The sequence below is a fragment of the Oncorhynchus nerka genome, linkage group LG26, assembly GCF_034236695.1.
Source record: "Oncorhynchus nerka isolate Pitt River linkage group LG26, Oner_Uvic_2.0, whole genome shotgun sequence".
In the NCBI taxonomy this organism is placed as follows: Eukaryota; Metazoa; Chordata; class Actinopteri; order Salmoniformes; family Salmonidae; genus Oncorhynchus; species Oncorhynchus nerka.
In genome coordinates, this window is record NC_088421.1 from 32,033,700 (window position 1) to 32,051,062 (window position 17,363).

At 40.5% G+C, this 17,363-nt stretch overlaps 1 protein-coding gene across 2 annotated transcripts in view; it reads left to right on the top strand.

The window, feature by feature from the left end:
* The window catches only part of LOC115121974 (serine/threonine-protein kinase/endoribonuclease IRE1-like), a 20,550-nt gene extending 10,428 nt beyond the window's left edge, over nt 1–10,122 (top strand). For both annotated transcript variants that reach the window (XM_065010431.1, XM_065010432.1), the window contains 7 exons: nt 550–652; nt 1,013–1,206; nt 2,523–2,670; nt 8,348–8,475; nt 8,687–8,810; nt 9,098–9,168; nt 9,918–10,122. In XM_065010431.1, coding sequence (XP_064866503.1) covers nt 550–652; nt 1,013–1,206; nt 2,523–2,670; nt 8,348–8,475; nt 8,687–8,810; nt 9,098–9,168; nt 9,918–10,085 — 936 coding nt within the window. In that variant the 3' untranslated portion in view covers nt 10,086–10,122. The remainder of the gene's footprint in view (nt 1–549; nt 653–1,012; nt 1,207–2,522; nt 2,671–8,347; nt 8,476–8,686; nt 8,811–9,097; nt 9,169–9,917) is intronic.
* The last annotated feature ends 7,241 nt before the right edge of the window (nt 10,123–17,363 follow it).

Genomic DNA, 17,363 nt, shown 5'->3' on the forward strand with positions numbered 1-17,363 from the left:
AGTCAAAGATACCTTAAAAAGGGTAGGAGCGTAGATCAGAAAACCAGTCAGTATCTGGTGTGACCACCATTTGCCTCATGCACTGCAACACAGGCTGTGGATTGTGGGCCGTGGAATGTTGTACTACTCCTCTTCAATGGCTGTGCGAAGTTGCTGGACACTCCCTCAAAAATTGAGACATTTGTGGCATTGTGTTTGTGTAAGACAACTACACATTTTAGAGTGGCCTTTTATTGTCCCCTGCACAACGTGCACCTCTGTAATGATCATGCTGTTTAATCAGCTTATTGATATGCCACACCTGTCAGTTGGATGGATTATCTTGGCAAAGGAGAAATTATCACTAATGGATGTATACAAATTTGTGCACAAAATTTGAGAGAAACACAACTTTTGTGTGTATGGAAAATCTCTGGGATTTTTTATTTCTGCTCATGGAACATAGGCCCAATACTTTACATGTTGCGTTTATATTTTTGTTCAGTGTACATTCCAAGGTTAGAATGCTTGGTGTTCATCAGCGCACTAATACTTGGGTGTCTCTTCCAGTGTTTTACTGAAGAAAATCCTTTTGACCTTCGCGGACTGAACCCAGTGATGCTGCTGCAGCAGACCATGATAGGACTGGAACACCTGCACTCTCACAACATAGGTTCTAATTACATTTTTAAAAAGTTTAATTTAAGCTTTATTTAACTAGGCAAGCCAGTTAAGAAACCACTTGGCCAAACCCGATGACGCTGGGCCAAGTGTGCGCCGTCCTATGGGTCTCCCAATTACGGCCGGTTGTGATACAGCCTGGAATCTAACCAGGGTCTATAGTGACACCCATAGCACTGAGATGCAGTGCCTTAGACTGCTGCAACCCTCAGGAGCCCAGTATATACTGTAGACTGTAGATAATCCTAATGAAGTTACAGTATTGATGACCTTTCTTTATATTATCATTGATCAGATCTATGATCTTCCCACAACTCCAGTAGACTGATTCATCCTGATCTTTTCTCCCCAGTCCACCGTGACGTGAAGCCCCACAACATCCTGTTGAAAGACCATTCTGACTCAGTCACGGTCAAGATCTCAGACTTTGGGATGAGTAAGCAGTTAGCGGACGGCAGACAAAGCTACAGTATGAGGTCGGGAGCCCTTGGCACCATGGGCTGGAATGCCCCAGAGGTCCTGGATGACAGCAGGAGAGTAAACCCTGTGAGTGGCTCCTGATCTTTACACTAGACCAGAGAACTGTTCAAGTCATTACAGATTCAGAGATAATCCAGAAAATAAATGTGATGAAATAGGCTAATTGGCATTTCCTTACAGGAGTTAAACAGGAATGGCCCATTGCTCAAAGGAACAGTTCACCCTAAAATCAAAGTTGATCTTCTGTTGTGGAGATCAAGCTACAGTATATTACACATACATAAGAAAGATAGTAGGCACCATCTATCTTTAGGACCATGCTCGACATTAGACAATAACCCCTTTAATCCAAAATGTTTATACCATTAAAAATGATGGAACCAGGAAGTTTCTATACAAGTTTATGATTGCCAATAGATCATTTGTTCGTTCGACATGGTGGGATATTTTTGTGTCTGTAAAATTATTTATGCGGGAAATGGCAGTAGAAACGGCTTCATGCTCAAATATTGATATAACAACCATCATACTGAAGTAAACTTGGAGTCACGTCATATGTTGTGTGGTTCTCCCACTATGACTTCGGAAACCAAGCTGTTTATTAGGCTACACATGAAATAAATTATGAACTTGACAGGAGTGTGATTTTTAAAATATTTTTTACCTTTATTTATCTAGGAAAGTCAGTAAAGACACATTGTTATTTACGATGACGGCCTAGGAACAGTGGGTTAACTGCCGACCGATTTTTACCTTGTCAGCTCGGGAATTCAATCTAGCAACCTTTCGGTTACTTGCCCAACGCTCTAACCACTGCTGCCCCCAAAAAGTGAAAGGTGATGAGCTTGATGCTCCTTTCCAATAAATATCGAGGGTCTTATTCTGGGGACATGATGATCGATGTTTGACTTCCATTTGACAAAAATATTCTCGCTCTTATCCATCATAATCTCATCATGTCAACTAGCCTACCCTGACTGTATCTGCTAGCTAGAGAGCAGATATAGAGTAGGCACATTTCTATTGAATTCAACCGTTTTTGTGACAAAACTATGAGTAGAATTGAAAATGCAATGGAAACATTGAGTTTGATTCCGTACATGACAAAAAAGGAAATGTGTGAACTACGTCATGATGCACTGATCGTTATCCTTAACAAGTCCGGTTGGTGGGAACACACTACAGGCAGGAAAACGCAAATGTTTCTTTATGTAGATTTTAGAATATTCGCATGAAAATCTGTCACCAATTGGATGGAAACCTAACTATAGTCTGACAAATTTGTGAACTATTCTTTAAGGTTGCCTTTAGATTAGAACTAGTAGTGATTGTGGTACTGTTCTGAAACAACTATTATTAAAGACACTCCTCTTCCTCTACAGACCAGTGCTGTGGACATCTTCTCTGCTGGCTGTGTGTTTTACTATGTGTTGACAGGAGGCAAACATCCCTTTGGAGAACCCTACCGGCAGACTGCTAATATCATGGATGGCAAATACAACCTTAACGGATTACAGAAAGACAAACATGGTAAGGTTAGTGTACAACTGAAAGGTTGTGTTAGCACAGGGGAACCCAAGAGCAGACTCAGACCAGGAAACAGGGATGAATGAACCAAGATATTTATTGTAACACAGGGAGAGATGAAGTGCAGATCCAGGGAAGCTCGGAGGAGTTGTGGGAAACCAGATGTAGAGGCTGAGGTTGGAGTGAGCTGGGTTGGGACAGGGTAAACAGGTCCGGAGGGGAATCCAAGGGAGTGAGGGTGAGTTGTAGGAAACCAGATGTAGAGGCTGAGGTTGGAGTGAGCTGGGTTGGGACAGGGTAAACCGGTCCGGAGGGGAATCCAAGGGAGTGAGGGTGAGTTGTAGGAAACCAGATGTAGAGGCTGAGGTTGGAGTGAGCTGGTTTGGGACAGGGTAAACAGGTCCGGAGGGGAATCCAAGGGAGTGAGGGTGAGTTGTAGGAAACCAGATGTAGAGGCTGAGGTTGGAGTGAGCTGGGTTGGGACAGGGTAAACAGGTCCGGAGGGGAATCCAAGGGAGTGAGGGTGAGTTGTAGGAAACCAGATGTAGAGAGCTGAGGTTGGAGTGAGCTGGGTTGGGACAGGGTAAACAGATCCGGAGGGGAATCCAAGGGAGTGAGGGTGAGTTGTAGGAAACCAGATGTAGAGGCTGAGGTTGGAGTGAGCTAGGTTGGGACAGGGTAAACAGATCCGGAGGGGAATCCAAGGGAGTGAGGGTGAGTTGAATGCAGACAGAGTAGCACGGTGGTGCGATATGGAACAGGAGACAGGAACCAGAGTCAGAGCAGCAAAACTGCAGTAAGAGGAGAAACAGCTTCAGGCAAGGAAACAGGCACAACAGGATCTTAAATAATAACAAATAGCTAGAAGCATGACTGACTGAACAGAGATTAGAATCTGGCAGAGTGGAAGTGGCAGGACTGAGTATTTGTAGAGTTCCTGATTATGGAACGGGTTGCAGCTGGTAAGGAGCCGCTCTGGCTCCAGCACACGTGTCTCCAACCACATAATCACACACAAACAGAGAGGGAGGGGAGAGAGAGAGAGTCTACTGTAGCAATGGCTGCAGGTCAAGGAGACACCGGATGTCCACTAGGGGGTGTGGCAGGAGCAGATGTGACAGGTTGTTTCTGAAATGATCATCAGAGTACTAATGAATTTAAAGTAAAGGAAAATTGTAATTTCTTTGCAGTGGCATCATGTAGCCTAACTTTGAAAATGAACTATAAAGAAAATGTAGGCTATTTGCTAATGGTGGTTGTGGGTTTTTAAATGGCATATTGTTGATAAATATTTGACCTGAAACATTGTGCCTTCTCTCTTATGATTAACCAAAACTAGTATTGTTCTCATTGTAAATGGCCCATGTAAATGTGGGATCATAATTTGAGCTAGTTTGCTACAGCAGGAAAATAATCTTGCAGCAACAGGAAATATGAATTATTATTTAGTTTATACTTAATTAACATTTTTGTAGGGATTAATACATTTTTTTGTTAGGGCAAATCAATTCAGAAATTTCAAAGTGGAATTTACACATTTTAGAATACTTTTTTTTACCACATACACTACAAGTTTGCATTTCCTGTCAAGCAGGAAAATTCTCAACAACAAAAGAGTATTCAAATTAAGATCCTACATCTGTAGACACCAAGCCAGAATTTGACCCTATGGAATAGTGATCTCAAATGTTGTCTTTGAGAGAGACCTGATAAAATGTTATAATAAGCACTGCCATTGATTGCTTTTGTCATCATCTTTGTCTCAACTAAAATTCTGTGTCTTTCTTCATTATAATCATCACTTTGGTTCAGATGAAATAGCCACTGGGCACAAACTGGTTAAATCAACGTTGTTTGAATGTAATTTGCCAACGTATTGGGATGTAGAATCTATGTGTAAAATATATTGAATTTGCAAAAAGTCAAAAACGTAAACTGTTGTTTTGAGGGTGAAATTTCAACCACAGGATTATGTCATCTTGGTAACCAATGTTCAACATAGACAAACCTTATATAAAATATGTTGAATTTGTTCCATTGAAACAATGTTAGATCCAGGGTTGCAAAGGGAGGGTATATTACTGGAAACTTTCAAAGTTTACTAGTAAACTACCAGAATCTACCAGAATATTTCATTTATCTTTATATATTTTTTACACACTTATTTATTTTGCTACAGTATGTGAATATGTATTTATTGTCAGTGTTTTGGAATCAAACTGGTGGCAGTTGAGAAAATCATTAATAGTTGGATGAGTTTCAGAGGTAATTGAAAATAATGCCATTGTTGATAAGATACTTTTTTCATTCCTTTGGCTATTTTCTCTTGAAAAATAATGGTCTATCTACTAGAAACTCAAAGAGAATATGGACACAGAAATATAAAATGAATACTATATATGAACATATTTTTCAAAAAAGTAGTTAAAGTATAAATTAACAAAGTTACATAGATTGACATAGATTTTTAATTACCAAAAGTACTGAAAATTCCAGTAACTTTGGTAAAGGACTGATAGCTTTTCAACCCTAGTCAGATCTTCAACGTTGTATACACTATCAGTAAATAACTATAGGCTGGGCAGCACCTCCTACTGGGGAATAGATCTATCTACAGCTATCCCTTTCATCCAGGGCTTTGACCAAGCCCAGTCCTGCTTAATAGTCAGTTACCAATGTGCTATCATGAGAAGGATTGCTGAGAGATCTCCACTTAAAACCTAAATAGATTCACTGTTGCTATCGAAGTAATTCCAAAGTGGAGGTTTAACAGAGCAAATTAAAGGTAAACATACTTTATCAATCATATATCATCCATGATGCTATTTAGGCCTATACACCAAGACATCAACAGCTATTGTTTATATTTAGCCCAGGATTCAAATAAAATTGACAATACATATAGGCCTAGGGTTTCAAACTTTAATCTACAAATTAAAAATGAAATCAAAGTTTATTTAAAGTGGCAATATGTAACTTTTTGGGCAACCCAACCAAATTCACATAGAAATGTTAGTTATAGATCCATCATTCTACTTGAAAGCCAGTCTAAGTAGCAGTAGAGCTGTTCTATGTGCTCTATTTCTATACTTCCTGCTCTAATGTTTTGTTTTTGCGTCTTCTACTTTGGATTTGTAAACCAGTTTCAAACAGTTGAGACAACAATGTTTTTGGTTATGGTAATTATACTTCACAGCAGTTTATATGGATTCTCTACACCCCTCAAACTGAACTATGGACCTCGAAGCCAGTCCCACTGCATTTTTTCATTGTTCCCCTCTAATCAAGTTCTGATTTAGACCTGGGACACCAGGTGGGTGCCATTAATTATCAGTTAGAACAGAGAACCAGCAGGCTCCGGACTTCGTAGGGAAAGAGTTGAATACCCCTGCTCTACACTATACTAGCTTATTTTGTAACATAAATTGAAAGTAGGCAGACTATTCGAGTTTTAACAACCAGGAAATGACAGAGCGATTTCTGCATAGTGCACCTTTAAAGTGCATTTAAAGGTTGATCTGATTTGATTTTGTCCTATTTCTGTAACTTAGATTTTTGGAGACGCACATCCAACATCTAAATGATTAATTTGTAGACAAACTGTAATTAAAGCCAGTCTAAGCCAGACTAAGTCAGTGGCACAGATGGAACTATCTAAACAGAAGATAATCTCCTTCAAATGAAGAGCTTATTTCCAAAACGCTACAACTACCAATTTTTCACATTTGTGTTTTTTCTTCACAAATGATTGCTTATGGGTACCTTCATGTGTATGAAAATATTACTGTTTTTATTCATAGATTTGTATGATGTGTATGAAAATGTTGTTTTTTTGCTAAACTATATATGTCCATTATTTAGCTGAAATGGATATTTGACTGTGATTTGTGGTTGTTTCACCTAGTTATTTTAAGATGAATGCACTAAGTAAGTCACTCTGGATAAGAGCATCTGCTAAATGACTAAAATGTTCATGTAAATGTTTGACATACAGATATTACTGTATTGAATGATACAAAAAAGTTGTAATATTGATGTCACAAAGTATAATTTGTACATTTCTTTAGTAAACAATTCGTTATTTGTTACATTTGCATGTGTAAAACCTAGCAGTACAAATTATTTATCTTTGAGTGAGACAGATATATAGCATTTAGCAAAAAAAACTCAAATGAAACATTCAAGTGATATATTTTAAACAAACACGTCTGTCATTGAACAACCCCATGCCATGATTAGATTGTGAAAAAACACACCAATCTCTTTCCTCATTTCTTTAAACAATTAAAGCTAATTTACCAAACTTTCTGAAAATGGATAAATAGTGTTTTAGAATGAAACTCTTCAAATGTTGATATTTGGTTGCGTTGTAAACCAAACACAATTCAAAATTACTTTTGTAATATAGCCTTAACCTAAAGTTATCTTACAAACTATTGTAACAGTATTTATTCAACCTTAAAATGAGTAACAGATCCATGGCCACATGTTGATGTAACTGTAATAAATATCTTCCTATGTAATCTGCGCAGAATTTCAAAATGGCATTAATCACTTGCACCATTTACTTTTAATGTAATCAACTGAATCCAGTTCATTTGATTGTGCTTTTAGATGAAGCACAGTAATAACACATTAAGTGGTTGTATAAATAAACACAATATCCGACATTCACATTTTAACTTTGTTTTAAATGATTGAAAGTGCAGTGATAACACATTTAGGTAACAACAAACCAAAAATGGACAATATTGTTCCATTGTAATTTGGTTGTGTTTTTACAGTAGATGGTCTAAAGCATAGTGATAACAACAAACTTTCAACAACTGTTGGCTGTCTTTTTAGTGGGTGAATATACTGTAGGTTATATTCTCATTGATCAAAATCTCCACCAAATATTACCCAGTTGTCCACTTTCATATGATGTGGTGTGTCCAGTGTGGGTACTTTCATATGATGTGGTGTGTCCAGTGTGGGTACTTTCATATGACGTGGTGTGTCCAGTGTGGGTACTTTCATATGACGTGGTGTGTCCAGTGTGGGTACTTTCATATGACGTGGTGTGTCCAGTGTGGGTACTTTCATATGACGTGGTGTGTCCAGTGTGGGTACTTTCATATGATGTGGTGTGTCCAGTGTGGGTACTTTCATATGACGTGGTGTGTCCAGTGTGGGTACTTTCATATGACGTGGTGTGTCCAGTGTGGGTACTTTCATATGACGTGGTGTGTCCAGTGTGGGTACTTTCATATGACGTGGTGTGTCCAGTGTGGGTACTTTCATATGATGTGGTGTGTCCAGTGTGGGTACTTCCATATGACGTGGTGTGTCCAGTGTGGGTACTTTCATATGATGTGGTGTGTTCAGTTGTCCACTTTCATATGACGTGGTGTGTCCAGTTGTCCACTTTTTCATCCATGACTTTCATATGATGTGGTGTGTTCAGTTGTCCACTTTCATATGACGTGGTGTGTCCAGTTGTCCACTTTCATATGACGTGGTGTGTCCAGTGTGGGTACTTTCATATGATGTGGTGTGTTCAGTTGTCCACTTTCATATGACGTGGTGTGCCCAGTGTGGGTACTTTCATCACCATGTTTTTGAATGAACAAAGTGCCTTGGCCTTGAACCTGCCCATGGTTACTGTGTCTGTGTGTGTGTTTGGTCTTATCTTTCCCAGAGGACATCGTGGCCACAGACCTGATAGAACAGATGCTGAGCATGGAGCCCCAGAGGAGGCCTTCTGCTGAGAGCGTGCTCAAACACCCCTTCTTCTGGAGCCTGGAGAAACAACTGATGTTCTTCCAGGTCACTATTAAGTATAATCAATGCATAGCTAATGTCAGTTAGCTAGATTACAATATCCTTTAATTCTAGTAGGGAAAAATGTAACTGCAACAACAGAAACAATGGGTATTCTATCAATAGAATATATAGCAATAGTGGAGTCCATTGAGCATACAGCAAGAGGGTGGTAAACGAGATGTTGAATTAATTAAAGTACTGTCTTCCCCTGTAGGACATGAGTGACAGAATTGTAAATGAGACATCGGATGGTCCAATCATACAGCAGCTAGAGTCAGGGGGACAGGAAGTGGTGAGGAATAACTGGATGGAACACATCACAGCAGTGCTGCGGGAAGGTTAGTGACTGGTCTGAGATCAGCGTTTGAACAGCAACACTTTGCAGCCTGTAAAGCCATTTTCTATTCCAGTATATTTCTAGTAACACTAACATCCAGATCAGAGGTGTCATGAATGACATGACTACATTTGCAAGATGAGTTTATTGCTGGACCAGACAACAGCAACATCTCTGTTTTGTTGTTGTATTATATTACACTAATGACAAACTTTCTTGATATCATAATTCTGTATATTAATAGAATTGTTGTTGTTTGTTTAGTGGCTGTGTTTCCTCCTTCTACAGATCTAGAAAAACGTAAAGGAGCATATGAAGAGGGCTCTGTTAAAAGTCTTCTACGTGCCATAAGAAACAAGGTGTGTTCTGTCCAAATACAATTGCCATACTATATTAAAATACATTATTTATTATTAATATACAAATGATTGGCCTCCTGGCGCAGTGGTTAAGGGCGCTGTACTGCAGCGCCAGCTGTGCCATCAGAGACTCTGGGTTCGCGCCCAGGCTCTGTCATAACCGGCCGTGACCGGGAGGTCCATCGGGCGACGCACAATTGGCCCAGCGTCGTCCGGGTTAGGGAGGGCTTGGTCGGTAAGGATGTCCTTGTCTCATCGTGCACCAGCGACTCCTGTGGCGGGCCGGGCACAGTGTGCGCTAACCAAGGTTGCCAGGTGCACAGTGTTTCCTCCGACACATTGGTGCGGCTGGCTTCCGGGTTGGATGCGCGCTGTGTTAAGAAGCAGTGCGGCTGGTTGGGTTGTGTATCGGAGGACGCATGACTTTCAACCTTCGTCTCTCCCGAGCCGTACGGGAGTTGTAGCGATGAGACAAGATAGTAGCTACTAAAACAATTGGATACCATGAAATTGGGGAGAAAAAGGGCTAAACATTTTTTTTTTTAAATACACAAATGAAGCATAATAATTAATAACAGGTATATTTGCAAAACATTATTTCATTAGTGAAAAACATGAGAGGATGCAGGCATCCTCTATGCCACCTACTACCCCCATAAACCTGTTAAATGTAGTATTTATGTAAATCTGACACAAGAAACTAAATGTGTGTAAATGACATTTTATAAGCAACATGTTGTTTCTCATAGAAACACCATTACCATGATTCTCCTAAGGAGGTCCAGGAGACTCTGGGTTCCATCCCTGATGACTTTGTCTCCTACTTCACCTCCCGCTTCCCCCACCTGCTGCTGCACACCTTCCTCGCCGTGCGTTCCTTTGCTGAGGAGCTGACTTTACAACACTACTACCTCTAGTCCAACACGAAACTTAGACGGCAGGAGAGAACACACCTTCCTTTGCTGAGGAGCTGACTTTACAACACTACTACCTCTAGTCCAACACGAAACTTAGACGGCAGGAGAGAACACACCTTCCTCGCCGTGCGTTCCTTTGCTGAGGAGCTGACTTTACAACACTACTACCTCTAGTCCAACACGAAACATAGACGGCAGGAGAGAACACACCTTCCTCGCCGTGCGTTCCTTTGCTGAGGAGCTGACTTTACAACACTACTACCTCTAGTCCAACACGAAACATAGACGGCAGGAGAGAACACACCTTTCCTCGTTCCTTTGCTGAGGAGCTGACTTTACAACACTACTACCTCTAGTCCAACACGAAACATAGACGGCAGGAGAGAACACACCTTCCTCGCCGTGCGTTCCTTTGCTGAGGAGCTGACTTTACAACACTACTACCTCTAGTCCAACACGAAACATAGACGGCAGGAGAGAACACACCTTCCTCGCCGTGCGTTCCTTTGCTGAGGAGCTGACTTTACAACACTACTACCTCTAGTCCAACACGAAACATAGACGGCAGGAGAGAACACACCCAGAGCCTGACGTGACGACAACCAAGCCAACAACTAAAGAAATGGGACCATAGTGTGAAGTCAGGCGCTCCGCTGAGAAGTACTCCATCCCACACCAGCAAAACTCCAATCTATATAGTATATTCCAAATCACGTAAAAAATGTATCTGATGATTTATGCATACGTACATTGGATGATGCCCTAATTGATTATGTCCCCAACTAATCAATATATAGGCATCTGGATTGATGATAGTCTGTCCCATAATGTTGATGAGTTCGTTAAAGGTGCAATATGTAGAAATCACTCTGCCATTCCTGGTTTCTTAAATTGCAATAGTTTGCCTAATTTCAGTTTGTGACAAAACAAGTAATATACTGTATAGTGTAGAGAATCATTACACCATCTAAACTGTGGTGAAATATCTCTTCAATAGTAAGAATATTGTATTTCCAGGTGTTTGAAGCTGATGTACAAAACTGAAAGTAAAAGGAGTATAAATGAAACTAAAGAACGGGAAGCATATAAATAGTGCACATAGAACATCTACAGCTTGTTAGACTTGCTTTCAATGGGAATGACAGATCGATAACTCACATTTCTATGTGAATTTGGTCAGGTCGCCCAAAAAGTGACATATTGCAGCTTTAAAACGTGAAGGTAGTCCGAAATGTGTATGATTATCTTCTATTCTTTGTTTATTGAAGAGGGTTCTGTTCATTTCCTGGTCTGAGAATTGATGGGCAAGCAGTGGTGCGTTCGACTGTATAGTTATTGAATGGGACGGGTAATGTGGTAGTAGCCTATCCCGGGGGATGTACATGTTTATATCCCAGGTTGTATTCATGCTTAAAGCAGGGGAAGCCACTCTATTGATATGTGTGCATGTATACTGTATGTTCAAGTATGTTTATGATCTGAAGACATTTATATTGTAATTCATGTCTTTTGAATGTTGGTTGAGTGTGTGAGAAGCCTTGTTTTTATTGGTTAAATGCATTATGGGTAGGGGTATAAGAACCCTGTATTCTCATGGTTTTAGAGACAGACAGGGTAAGGTCTATTTATTTGATTGTGTAAGTAATTGTACTCTTTGCCGGCTCTTTATCCTCACTTTGTAAATAAAAGCCTCACTCTGAGCAGGAAAAATCAGTTCTGTATTGTTGTTGCCTCACTGTTAAAATCCTACCACAGGGTGTTTCTCACACTATCCCAGAAAACTTGGCCAAACACCTGATAGAATAGATGCTGATTATAGAGCCCAAGTGGAGGCCTTCTACTGAGAGCGTGCTCAAACACCCCTTCTGGAGCCTGGAGAAACAGCTGATGTTCTTCCAGGTCACGATCAAGTATAATTGGTCACCTTTAGTTATAATAGAAAATCAAGTCATTTTATTCCCTGAAGAAATCTTACCAACAATAACTACAATGGGGATACAGTAAATAGAACTACAAGAGGCAATACTGTAGCCCTCATTCTCGATGACTGGAATCTCTTTCTGGAGTCTGTTTGGCCTTGAGTCATTAATTAGAGCATTATGCATACCATGTTTTTATTTAGTTATTTTCTGGCCATCTGAAATTGTGGGCTCCCTTAGCTATATACAGGAAGAAGGTAATAAAGGAGATCTTTGAGGAATTAAAGCCATGTTTTCCCCTGTAGGATGTGAGTGACTGGATTGATCCATAGTCAAAGCTGAAGGAGTTGTATGATGCAATCATCAATCAGCTGGAGTCAGAGGCAGAAAAAGTGGTCAAGAGGACCTGGATGGAACACATCACTAAGGATCTGAGAGAAAATTAAGTGTCTGAGGACCAGTATTTGAACACCAAACCAAGGCTTTAATATAATTGAAGTACTGTATATCACAGCCACTTTAGCCTGGTCCAACTCAAGAGCACCATGACTGGCATGACAATGATTGTCAGAGTTGTTGGCTAAAACAGATCTGGACCAGGCTACAGCAACATCTCCTTTCTTGGTGGAATCACAAAATGATGGCCTCTCGTGACGACACAATTCTGGATCAATTCTTGCTATACTGTAGATGTAGTTATCATTGTTTGCTTACTGGCTGTCGCTCCTCCCTCTGCAGATCTTGAAAAACAGGAGCATATAAAGAGGACTCTGTTGTAAGTCTTCTACGGGACATAAGAAACAAGGTAAGTGTGTTCTGTCCATTGGCAATGAATTACATCATATCTATTGATATACTGTATGTGTTATATTATTCTAGTAGTTGTATATTATAAAATGTTACTGGTCTCGTACACATTTTGCAGATGTTATCGCAGGTGCAGTGAAATGCTTAGGGAAAGATCCACATTTACATAATGGTTACCTGGAGGAAACTGGAGGAGGGTCATGCTTTTTCCATTTCAAACCCTCGGGGGAGGGTTTAGTATTTTTAACTCTAGTCCAGGGGAGAGTCTTGTCATTTGTAATTGATGAAATGTCAATATTTCTCATTTTTTTAGAATTAGTTTTTTTATCAGGCTATTTATATCGCTGTGTGCCCGATGTCGCCCTCAACTCTGATTCTCCACTGGGCGTGCAATATCAAGTGTGCCTATAGGCTATTTAGTGAAGGCTGTGGACATTTTATTGAGACCATCGGCTACAAAGTGCATGCTTGGAGAAGCACAGAGCAAAGTTATATTTCTATGATAGCTGCACTGTATTACACACTGCAATGGACATTCCAACCCTGAGCCCTGGCCTGCTCTGCTCTTACTGATCAAAAACCTGTCAAAAGCTTTTTCCGAATATTTGTTGATTAGGCCTAGCCTATGTTCTGTTCAGTTTGAGAAGGAGAAAGTGAATATGAGAAGGAGGACTCCAGGTCAACTTTGATAGCTTGCTAATACTATAATTTATTTTTGTTCAAAACAGTATGTTTGTTGCCCATGATGTAGGTCTATTTATCAGACTCATTGACATCACGATAAGACAGATTCTAGTAACTTACATTGTGGTGCTGAAACCTGAAGCAGCGACACAATCAATCGGAAAAGGGCAGCTCATTGAATTGAATTGAATTTATTTTTGGCAACAGACATATACAACAAAATGCACAATGTGGACCCAGACGATTTCACTTGAGAATGCTATTCATTGACTACAGCTCAGTGTTCAACACCAAAGTGCCCTCAAAGCTTATCAATAAGCTAAGGACCCTGTGTGTAAACATCTCCCTCTGCAACTGGATGCTGGACTTCCTGACAGGCCGCCCCCAGGTGGTAAGAGTAGGTAACAACACACTGAGTGAACAGGGGCCCCCTCAGGGGTGCGTGCTCAGTCCCCTCCTGTACTCCCTGTTCACTCATGACTGCACGACTCCAACACCATCATTACATTTGCTGATGACACAACAGGGGTAGGCCTGATCAACGATGATACAGCCTATAGGTCAGAGGTCAGACTCAACTTGATCAAGAAAAAGGAGATGATTTGTGGACTACAGGGAAAAAGAGGACCGAGCACGCCCCATTTTCATCGACGGGGCTGCAGTGGAGCAGGTTGAGAGCTTCAAGTTCCTTGGTGTCCACATCACCAACAAACTAACATGGTCCAAGCACACGAAGACAGTCGTGAAGAGTCCACGACAAAACCTATTCCCCCTCAGGAGACTGAAAAGATTTGGCATGGGTCCTCAGATCCTCAAAAGGTTTTACAGCTGCACCATCGAGAGTATCCTGACGGGTTGCATCACTGCCTGGTATGGCAACTGCTCGGCCTCCGACCACATGGCACTACAGAGAGTAGTGCGAACGGCCCAGTACATCACTGGGGCCAAGCTTCCTGCCATCCAGGACTTCTATACCAGGCGGTGTCAGAAGAAGGCCCTAAAAATTGTCAAATACTCCAGCCACCCTAGTCATAGATTGTTCTCTCTGCTACCGCACGGCAAGCGGTACCGGAGCGCCAAGTCTAGGTCCAAGAGGCTTCTAAACAGCTTCTACCCCCAAGCCATAAGACTCCTGAACATCTAGTCAAGTGGCTACCCAGAATATTTGCATCTCCCCCCTCTTTACACCAGTGCTACTCTCTGTTGTCATCTATGCATAGTCACTTTAATAATCTATTAATTGCACATCATACTGATCCTTCAAATAAAAACACCTGACCAGCTGTAGGGGGCACAAGGGGCAATGGTGTGGTTTCCCTTTCTTAGACAACCTTGTCCAAATGGAAACCTTTGCCTGCTTTTTAAAGCTATTTTTACTTTAAAAAAAAACTTTTTTACTCTTTTTCAAAGAGAAGGCTTGGTTTCCATAGACAAATGCCTGTATGGAAAAACTCGCTCCTCGCAGTAATGTCTACTCTTGGGATTTTACAAGACATAACACTAGCTCTGGTATTGTGACTGTGTTGATTAAAGACACAGTCACAGGCTTGTTGACAGTCAACACAGTCAACAAGCCCACCTCCCTGTACTCCTATATGGATCCTAGGGGGGACATTCAGCATATACATAACATAACATTATTTAGCATGATCTGCATTTTCTTTTTCAGATTTTTTGATAGCCCACTATACCAAGCAGAGCAGGCATAATCAAAATTACACTGCATCAAGGTTTAGACAAGCAGTTTCTTAACTTTAATGTTAAAATATCTAGTGTTACGATGTAAACATTTCAATATGTTTGCCATTTAGAAATAATTTTAGCAGCAATGAGGTCTCCAGAAAGGGATTGATCTAGGGACACACCAAGATAAGTTACACTTCAATCTCCTTGCCTGCACAGTTTACCATTATCTTGTCAGCCCTAAGCAATCTACATTTTGTTCCAAACAAAATAGACTAAGTTTTTCCCAAATGTAGTGACACTTTGTTGTCAGACAACCATTCTAATGAAAAAATGCAATTCCTTGCTCAGGGTCTCCTCTACATAAACTGTATCCTTCCTTGATGCCAGTATGGCTGAATCATCAGCATAAAGCAAGAGTTTGCACTTTACTGCATCTGGCATATCATTAATGTATATAAGAAATGAGGGGGCTAAAATGGTGCTGAAAATGGGCATATTCTATAAGGCATTCATTTAAACTTTATTTTAATTAGACTTTACTAACAACAATTCTATTTAACTTCCTATTTAAGAAAGGTAGGCCTACCTGTTTGACAGACAAAATGAAGCTATAGGCTGCTATATCCATAGATATAGTCAATTCCTCCACCCATCATGCATTCTTTAAATACCAGCTCTTCACTGACACAGAAGTAGGCTAAGTTAAAACCAAGACTGGAATTGAGAGGGTATGCCATAGGCCTGCTTTTTATCAAAGAAAATTGAAAAAAGCACCAGCCTACCCCTTGCTAGCTCAAGATTTTGAAGAAAATACAAAAGGATCTGATTTATAAAGTGATCTATAACACACTTTTTTTAATGCTAGAAACAAGTTGTAAAATACCAGAGAAAGACGTGACTCTGATGCATATGGGGATACAGTGGCTTGTGAAGGTATTCACCCATTTGGCATTTTTCCTATTTTGTTGCCTTACAACCTGGAATTAACATGGATTTTTGTGGGAGTTTGTATCATCAGCTCATCTGACCAGAGTACCTTAATTCCATATGTTTGGGGAGTCTCCCACATGCCTTTTGGCGAAGACCACAAATGTATTTCTTATTTTTTTCTTCATGCAATGGCTTTTTTCTGTCCACTCTTCCTTACAGCCCAGCTCTGCTAAGTGTACGGCTTAAAGTGGTCCTATGGACAGATACTCCAATCTCCGCTGTGGAGCTTTGCAGCTCCTTCAGGGTTATCTTTGGTCTCTTTGCTGCCTCTTTGATTAATGGTCTCCTTGCCTGGTCTGTGAGTTTTGGTGGGTGGCCTTCTCTTTGCAGGTTTGTTGTGGTGCCATATTCTTTCCATTAAAAAAAAAAGTATTTAATGGTGCTTCGTGGGATGTGAATACCTAGGATAGGATAAAGTAATCCTTCTCCCCCTCCCCCCCCCCCCCTTAAAAGACCTAGATGCACTATTGTAAAGTGGCTGTTCCACTGGATGTCATAAGGTGAAAGCACCAATTTGTAAGTCGCTCTGGATAAGAGCGTCTGCTAAATGACTTAAATGTAAATGTAAATGTTCAACGTTTTGGATATTTTTTTATAACACAACCCTGATCTGTACTTCTCCACAACTTTGTCCTTGACCTGTTTGGAGAGCTCCTTGGTCACTTGCTTAGTGGTGTTGCAGACTCTGGGAACTTTCAGAACAGGTGTGTGTATATATACTGAGATCATGTGACACTTAGAGTGCACACAAGTGAACTCTATTTAGCTAATTATGAAGGTAACTGGTTGCACCAGATCTTATTTAGGGGCTTCATAGCAAAGGGGGTGAACACATATGCACGCACCACTTTTCAATTTTTTGACTATTTTGTTTATGTCCATTGCATGAAATCCAAATAAAAATACATTTAAATTACAGGTTGTACTGCAACAAAATAGTAAATAGCTACAACCTTTTATAGCCGAGGAGACACAAAATGTACTTTACTTGGGATGTAATCTAGTTCTGTCACTATCAATTGATTAACCTATTCGCTTTCTGAACAATAGAACATTTCTAAACCCAGACAGCTTTTAGGGAAACACTTGTGACCTTCTCTCATTGGGTTAAGCCAAGGAAGAAGATCAGCCAGCAGTTAAAGCATATTTTTCCTGCGTCTGTAGGCCTGGGATGGAATGGTAGGCCTAACTT